Genomic DNA, 8605 nt, shown 5'->3' with positions numbered 1-8605 from the left:
GGGAGCTGGGCTGGAGATACACGGGAACTGGGCTGGGGACGCAGGGAACTGGGCTGGGGACGCAGGGAGCTGGGCTGGGGATGCACAGGAGTTGGGCTGGGGACACACGGAGCTGGGCTTGGGATGTGTGGGAGCTGGGCTGGGGACGCAGGGAGCTGGGCTGGGGATGCACAGGGCTGGGCCTCACACCAGCTGAGCGACCTTCCATAGCGTCAGAAGTCCGATCTGGGCTGAGGGCATGGGCAGCATGGAAGGCCACGGGCACAGTGCTGGCTGGGAGGATGGGCGGAGGGACAGGGTAGGAGGAAGGGAGAGGAAGGACCATCTGGGGACAGGGAGCCAACACCACTTCTCTGACTACAGAATCCCCCAGGCCAGGTGGTGTCTGGGTCTGCGCACGAGCTAAAGAAAATTCAAGTTTCTCGATGTAGATGTAAAAACATCTCAGTCCATGTGTATTTTGGCTCATGTTAATTTTTGTAACTAAGTAGAAGGATTTTGTGTTTGACATAAGAGAAATGTCTTTAATATGAAAATCACCGCATCCCTTAAAATCTTCATGCTCAGCCTGTAAAAATGTTAAGTGTAAAGAAGGTTTGACTCTAAATGCATTTGTGTCCTTATCTGAATCCCAGTTCTGTTTCCTGGGGATGGGAATTTGGGATGGGCAGAGGAGGAGGTTGCAGGAAATGGTGGCCTCCTTGTCGTGGGTCACCTGGGGACACACTGCCTATCCACATTTCAAGCACTGTTTCCCCTGCTCATTCCTGGACCTCTGAGCCAACCTGGGGATGGGACCGCGTGCTGGGGATCAGCGACAAGGGATGCCGCCGCGGACGGGGAGGACCATTACCATGAGCACGCCGAAGGACCACCAGTCGGCGCTCTGCGCGTGTCCCCGCCGGTTCACCACCTCGGGAGCCATGTACTCTATCGTCCCGCAGAAGGAGTACGCTCTCTTGTCATGGTCGATGGCCTCTTTACTCAGCCCAAAATCTGAAAGTGAAACAGCACACGGCACTGCCTCAGTCGGAGAGGCACCAGGACTGTTTCCATGCTGACCCCCAACCCGCGAGCTTCCGCGTCATTTATGGGACTTCAACCCGCTCTGTCCCAGCCACGGCACCCCCCTCGGAAGCAAGTGTCCTCACGCCCCCACGTGGTGCGTTCCCCAGCTCAAGGTCTTTCAGGGATCTACAAAGCCTGGGGGGCCTGGTAACAGTATCGAGAAGCTGTATTTCGCCGAGACAGGAGAAGTCCCAGGAGCCCTGCTGTTTACGAGGCCCAGCAGGTGGCCCGGGCATGCTGATGCTCCAGGTCCCGGGGCCGGGATGAGATGGGAGGGGAGGGGCAGCCCTGAAGGAAAGGGCTGGAAGAGAGGTCCAGGCAGAAGGCTACTGGGGAAGGAGGTCCCTGAAGGTGAGGCACAAAGGGAAGACAGGAGAGTCTGATAAGGACTGTGGAGCATTTGCCGTGAGCACTTCCCCTCTCCCTCCTCCAAGAAATCCTCAGTCCGTTCTACCTTCTTCCAAAGCTTGTGTGTTCATGCTCTTAGTGACTGAAGGACACAGGGAACACATTGCTTCTAAGATGAGGGCACCCCTTCAGTTTCAGCATGTTTGAGAAGAAGGATAATATCCATCAGTTCCGTCCAGGGCCACGTGCTGAGTGAGAACATCAAACGCCCACGGGTGGGTTTGCTCACTTGCAGCAAAGTGGCTTGCTTTACACATCAGAGTCTGGGAGGGGGCTGTTTGTAATCTGTGCCTGGCCCAAATGGCAAATTATCACATATTATGAGCTTGGGGTCATGATTAATAATAGTAATAATAATAATAATAGAATCTATGATTATTAAATCAGAGAAAGCCCAAACTTGTCATATTATAGATAAATTGGACACGTAGCTCCATACGCATTCCAGCTGCCAGGCACAAGGCACAGGTGTGACTTTTATAGGGTACGTTCAGTTCCTCATTTGGCAGAGAACACGTCTGAAGTATTAACAGGATCGTAAATCTCCACCGCATGCCACGTGACCCTGATGGCATGACATTACAGGTCAGGAATGGGTGGGCTGAAGGTTCGCTGAAAGGGGTAATCAGGGTCTGGTATATAAGTTCATGAGAACTTTTAAAAATCGAACTTTGAACATTAACAAGCCTGTGAAAATATTTAACCAGTATTTATTGCCAGTTACTATGTGCACTCCGCCAAGTCTTAGGGATCCACGAAGACAGGGTAAACCCACCCTTGAGAAGACAGGGCATGGTGGCATGCAGGCCAGCAAGTGAGGGGCAGCGGGGCCACGTGGGGGCCACAGAGTAGGGAAGAAGGGGTGCTGAGAGAAGCTTTGAGGTAAGAACAGGGGTCGACCAGGCACCCCGAGCAGGGACAAGCTTCTAGGGGAGGAGAGGAGAGTGTTAGTTCAGGAAGAGCAAACTGGTGGACACGCAGGAATGGGCGCGTATGGACATGAGGCAGAACCAGGTCAGCAGGGCAGCTGGTGGGGGAATGGCCCCCAGAGATGCCATCACCCAGAGCCCCAGAACCTGTGAGGAGGTCACCTCACAGGTCAAAGGGGTCCTGCAGGAGTGATGAGCCAAGGATCGTGAGATGGGGTGGTTGTCCTGGATTTTCCAGGTGGGCCAGGTGACACAAGGGCCCTTATGCGGATTTGGGGGCAGAGTCACAGAGATTAGGGAAGGCCGTGCTGCTGGCCGTGAAGACAGAGGACAGGGCCACAAGCTGAGGGATGTCAGCAGCTCCTAGAAGCTGGAGAAGGCAGCAGAACGGGCTCTCTGGAGCCCCCCGAACGATAAGATGAGCAGGTGTGCTACTGGAAGCCACGCAGTCTGTGGTGACCGTGACACCAGCAAGGGGAAATTAATACAATGCGTGCCATGGAACTGGGGTGTGTGTTTTCAGGTCGCTCCAACTGGGTGGCAACGGGACGGGTGTGAGGTTTCAGTAGGAAGGCAGGCTCCCATGTGCATTCACACGTGGTCCCCGAAGGCAGGAGGGCACCAGAGTGTGGGGATGTGCTCCCGAGAGAGCACCGATATTTGCCCCACATCAGTACTGTGCATCTTCATTCTTGAACAGACAGCCAGGGATGAGAGCCTGCAGGGAAGGTGCTGGAAGTTTCTTTGGACAGGAGAGAGGGAAGGAACGGGACCTGGAAAGTTTGAGCATTTCTAGAGGCTGTGAGGATGCACACCAACGTAACATAAGTGAGCTCTCTGAAAGCTTCAGCCACATCAGAGACACCACCAGCACATGCCGGTGCTAGGAGGGCTTGGGCTCTGAGCTGCTCCCCACATTTACCAGGGCCGAGGTGAAGTCACCGGGAGACTGCCGTCCTCTACAAACCTGTGATCTTGATGTGTCCCTCTTCGTCCAGCAGGATGCTGAAAGAGAGGGGAGAACACAGATGCTTGACCGGAGGCCTGCTCACCTGGGGGGTGTGCAGACCTCGGGGGGCACAGCAGGGCGGCCTGGGCAGCAGTCCCCACGCGGGGGTCGCCTGCCACGTGCAGACGTGGGCTTCGGGATCTACTGCTTCCCCAGTCAGCAGCTTCTGCTGCGTCACCAGTGGATTCAGATCCACAGTGCTTGGGGTTAACCAGGCAAAAGCTGGGACCTGCAGGTTCGAGACTTTCTTTAGCCCACAGTGAGGTTCAGGAACCCTTCAGACCGTCCCGCATGAAGAACATGATTGAGAGGGTCCAGGATTGTCTTGGCCTGTAGAGATCTGGAGCCTCTTGAATTTTTCCCTATCCAGGCAGGCCCTCAACGGCCAGAGGCCCACTATTTCTCCCCATCACCCCTCTATGAGCCCCACCCTGCCTCTCGGGATGCCTGGGGCCTGAGCATCGAGGAGGCTTGGGGCTCGGCAGGCTGCCCCTCGTCACAGGTGCTGTCCCACCGGGTGTCTTTGTCCCACCAGAGCCTGACACCTGGAGCACCAGCCTAGAGGGAGCATCCGCCTTGCTCTTCCGAGCTCTGCCGGGGGAGGGTGCTCCTCATTGCAGGGCAGAGGGCGAGCCGCAAGGGCGGACGCAGGCCAGCACTTGAGGAAGCCCTTCTTCCAGGCTGTCAGCCCTCGGGCTTCCCCAGGGCTCTGTCTTCCATTTCTTTCTTCTTTTTTTTTTTTTTTTTTTTTGCTGTAATTAAGTCCTGTTCTGTCAGCTCCTGGGGGGTACCAGGCCAGCCTTAAAGAGACCAGGAAGAGAATGGCGAGGAACCAAAGCAAGGCCGTCTGCCTTAACAGGCAGAGTAGTGGCATCCTGACCCACGCAAGCACGTGGATGGACCTGTGGACAAGGAGCCGAGTGCAGTGAACCGGGCACCACAAGGAGACGTACGTTCCACTTATAAGGGGGACCTAGAGCAGTCAGAGCCATAGAAGCAGACGGTGGAGGGTGCCAGTACTGGGCAGGGGCGGGGCAGCGGGGAGTGGGCGTCTCACGGGGACAGAGTTTCAGTTTTGCGAGGTGCAGAGAGTCTGGAAGATGGACAGCGCTGGTGGCTGCCTGGAGATGTGAGTGCGTGCTGCACACTTACAAAGGCTGAGACGCTCATTTCCTACTGTTTTTCTTGCCACAGTTAAAAACATCTGCCGTGGGATTAAAAAAAAAAGACCAGTATTTTATTGAAATGTGAAGGAAAATGTTACAGCACATCATTAAGATGACAGTTTATCATGAAAGAGGTGAACGTTTTCATCTTTGCTTTTCAGTTAGACTTAATCTTTGCCTGGAAATGAGCAGCTTTCCAGATGAATCCCCTACTCACTCTATTTGACAACAAAATCTTCTTTCTTCAACTCTGTGATTAAATATTACTATTTTTAACTGTAAAGATCCCTTTGACCTTTAAGGAGAGAGCGAAGCAGGGAGCACGCCCCAACGGGAGCCCGGGGCTCACGGCTTTGGGACCCGCCTCAGGCGAGCGCTCGCTGAGGGAGGCAGCTGCACTTAATCGGATCCTGTTCTCTCCGTGGGGACGCTGACGACAGGGCCTTCTGCGATTATTTAGACATTTACTGAGGTGTGCAGCCTGTGATGTCAGACCGGAGCGAGCTACTGCGGGTCGTCACATCAAAGCCATGCAAGATGTGCGCGTCCCACTGGTGTGGGACAAACGGACTTTCCTTCCTGTATGGGCACAACGTTGCCCAGACGTTTCCCATAGAAGACCACCACATCCAATAAAAATGGCAGCAGAGCGGAGCTGTCTTTTCCTCAGCTCGGTGTCCATGAAAGAGGAAAGGCCGAGGAGCACGGGCTGAAGCCCGCTTCCTGAGCCCTCGGCGATGAGTCAGCCCACGGCTACGGGCTGCCTTGTGCCCAAAGCTGGGGGGTCCCACCAGGCTCTACCACGGGCAGTTGTGGGCCTCGGCCTCGGTGCATGGAATCGAATGGTCTCACGGGGCAGTGAATATACTGAGTGAGAAAATCGTGACTTTGCCTTCGGGACTACGGCCAGGCGGTCCTCCTGAACCTAAAATAGCGCCCACTAGATCCCTCCTTCTTCATGTGGGCCACTGCTGTGTGTCCACTCTACACAGAATATACGAAAAAAACCTGAAGAGGAAACTGTGATTTTGGAGGGACTTTAATCTTTCAATTGAGGATAGCTAAAATATCCTAAAATATTACAGATGATCTTTGCCAAAGGCATGCAAAAGCTCACTGGAAGATCTGGGGAATCTGGCGCTACTGTCTTTCAGAAAAACTCTCCGGAAGGCTCGTCTGACTCGCCACCTGGAAGTGGCCTGCTGGAGTCGTGGAGGCTTCCTGGCTCTGCAGAGGACGGCCCCAAAGGGACCAGAGCGGAGAGGCAAGCTAGCGTCGGGGTGCACGTCTGAGGAGTTCCCCACGGCGGGAGAGGGGGCAGCTGTGCGGCAGGAACCCCCTCCCTGCCCAGCCTTACCCGGACAGCAGGGACAGGGGCCCCGGCCCGGCCTCCGCCAGAGCGTTGTTACGAGGATCGGGTGAGAGGCGCTGCTGGGAAGGGCCTGTACCCATCAGCAGCAGCCACGCCTGCGTGGGCACGGTGTCAGGGGCGGGCGGGTGGAACCCGCGTGGGGGGTGCCCGCAGGAAGACGGCCCCAGCCTACCCCCTGCTGTGCACCCACGTGGGAATCAGAGAGAGAGCAGCGGCTCCCGGCAGGGGCAGCAAGAAGGGCGGTGTGGAGGCGGCGTCCTACCACGTCCTCACTTACTTCTCAGGCTTCAGGTCTCTGTAGATGATCCCCAGGCCGTGGAGGTGGTCTAAAGCCAGGGCCAGCTCAGCCAGGTAGAACTTGACATCCTCCTCGGTGAACATCACCTAGGAAGCGAGAACAAGATTGTTTGGCTTATTCTGTGGCTGGTTTGTTTTGAAGAACTCTGCCAGAGAACATCATGAGTCAGCCCCGCAAAGTGCACTGGGCTCAGTCCTGCTCTGCGGAAGATCACAGGCTCCCCTCCCCCGTAACACTCTGCTGGCTCTCACAATGGAAAAATGAGCTCTCTTTCTAGTCTGGAGATCAGTGAAGGCAGAAGAGCAGTCCCCTACAAAGATGGTTAATTAGCCCGTAAGTGGAGCACTTAGTCTCCTCCTCCTCCTCGCCTCCAGGAATCACGGAGCTCTGGGCTTGATATTTTAATATGAGCGGTTCGGATGTGAAGCGACACCCCGAAGGGCTGAGGAAGGGCTACTGAGAACGTATCCGGGATCTCGTCCCCACTCCCTTCCATCTACCCAAAGTGGGCCGAGTTCTAGCAAAACAACATGTACGGGGCGTAGAGTCCGTGAGGCACCTGGGCCAGGGGAGGCTGGCTGAGAGGGACCCGTGGGCGTCAGGGTCCACGAGTCGGGCATCCTGGTTCAGGCGAGCTGACGCATTCACCAGGCCAGGCGCCCAGCACCCTTCAAAGCCATCGTCTGGGGGACGTTTCCGTTCCTCCCGCGCTTGTTAGAATCAGTGTGTAATATTTAAAGTCACCCTCTAGAAAGGCAGATTTGTTAGCACAAACCAGTTTTTACATTCACCATGAGAAATCAATGTCACCGACACTGGAATTGTGTATGATGACTGAATTCTCTCTCTGAACACAGACACAGGAAGAACCAACACAGACTCAGCGGGCTGCCTGGGACGCACAGAGTTAGAATCAGGGCCGTTGGGGAAGAGGGCGGTGACCACGTCAGGCTGGTGCAGGTGGGGCCCATCCATTCCACAGAAGGGGCACTTCCATCGGCGCCGGGACTCACACCCTGTGGTCCTGGGCGGTCACCTCTGGGAGCTGTCAACCCTCATGACCCTTCTGGCCTTTAGAACCTCCTGTCCTCTCTCCCGTGCTCAACAGGCGCCCTTCCTGGTGGGGCGTTTCTTTTCTAAATTGGTCAACATAGTCTGTGGGCTAACTTTTAGTCCGATTCTGCTAGCTGTCATATTCTCTCGAATCTGACTTTTTCTCTCTGGATAACCACCACGGCTTGTCTGCAGGTCCGTGCTCAGAGTGCAACCGTATTTATCCACTTGTCCAGTTCTTAGGGCAAATCTCAGGATAGTCCCCAAGTCCAAGTGACAAAGAGTGTGCAGAAGTGAAACACCCCATGAGGTGCGTCCTTGAAGGAAGTCAGGACAGTGACCCACACACGGCAGAATGCTGTCCAACGGCCTTGTTGAAAGAGAGGACGGGAGGAGGATACTGTCCCACGTCGTTTCTGAGAATCTGCTGTGCCCACACTTGACGACTTTACCTTTATCCTGAAATAAAGGTGTCGGGGGGACCCGCGTTCCCCTCGGGAGGTCACACGGGGCTTTTTGCTAACTACTGCTGCCATTTGGTCAAGAAACCTGTGACAGGGTGTGTGGTGCCAGACACTGGACGAAACCAAACCCCATGTGGTCTGAGAGGGTAAGGGAAGTCAGTACTTAGCAGGCAGCAGACGGGCAGATGCCGGTAGTTCTGCCCTCTGGGAACATGTGAGCACAAGCAGGGACCAGACAGACACCTGCTCCAGAACGGCTGGTTGTGGAAGTGGGATTTGAGTCCTCCAGCCCTGGGCTTTCAGCCTGTATAAAGGGAGCTCACTGCATCAGTGTGCGTTGTCTGAGGGACCCTTAAAAACTGGAGGGAGAGAGCAGCCCGCAGGCCCTGGGACACCCCCTCCTGCTCCACTTTGATCTGTTGCTCACTTTGGAGGTCCATGCAGGATTGAAGGGTCTCCTGGCCAAAAAGTGGGAGGGAGAGAGAAGGGGAGAGGGCAGTCTGAACACACCGTCCCAGTTAAATCACCCCGGCTGTGCTGGGTAAGGCGGCACCGGAGGGACTGGAGACCTGGGCGAGGTGCCGTCCAACGCGTGGCTGCCTTCATCACCGTCGGCTCCGTGTGAAGGAACTGCTCAGAGCCGCTGGGATTTAAGCCCAGTGCTGTTGTCGCCTCAGGCAGGAAGAAGGCTGGTTTCCTCCACGCCATGAAGCAGAGAGCTCTTCACATCAATTAGGGCCAGAGAGCTGTCGTGTTGTCCTGGGTGACAGTCTGGACAATTCCCGTATCAGGACTGTGGGGTCAAGGACAAGCCCCGGGCTTGAAGCGGTCACGGAGA

The 8605-nt window shown here is 55.5% G+C and overlaps 1 protein-coding gene across 6 annotated transcripts in view; it reads right to left on the bottom strand.

The window, feature by feature from the left end:
• RPS6KA2 (ribosomal protein S6 kinase A2) overlaps positions 1-8605 on the bottom strand; it is a 346717-nt gene that overhangs the window by 57343 nt on the left and 280769 nt on the right. For all 6 annotated transcript variants that reach the window (XM_032407492.1, XM_032407494.1, XM_032407495.1 and 3 more), the window contains 3 exons: positions 6230-6336; positions 3373-3410; positions 854-996 (listed from right to left, as the gene is read on the bottom strand). In XM_032407492.1, the coding sequence (XP_032263383.1) occupies positions 854-996; positions 3373-3410; positions 6230-6336 (288 nt within the window). The remainder of the gene's footprint in view (positions 1-853; positions 997-3372; positions 3411-6229; positions 6337-8605) is intronic.

The sequence above is a fragment of the Phoca vitulina genome, unplaced genomic scaffold, assembly GCF_004348235.1.
Source record: "Phoca vitulina isolate PV1807 unplaced genomic scaffold, GSC_HSeal_1.0 scaffold9, whole genome shotgun sequence".
In the NCBI taxonomy this organism is placed as follows: domain Eukaryota; kingdom Metazoa; phylum Chordata; class Mammalia; order Carnivora; family Phocidae; genus Phoca; species Phoca vitulina.
This window is presented reverse-complemented; position numbering and strand designations above follow the sequence as displayed.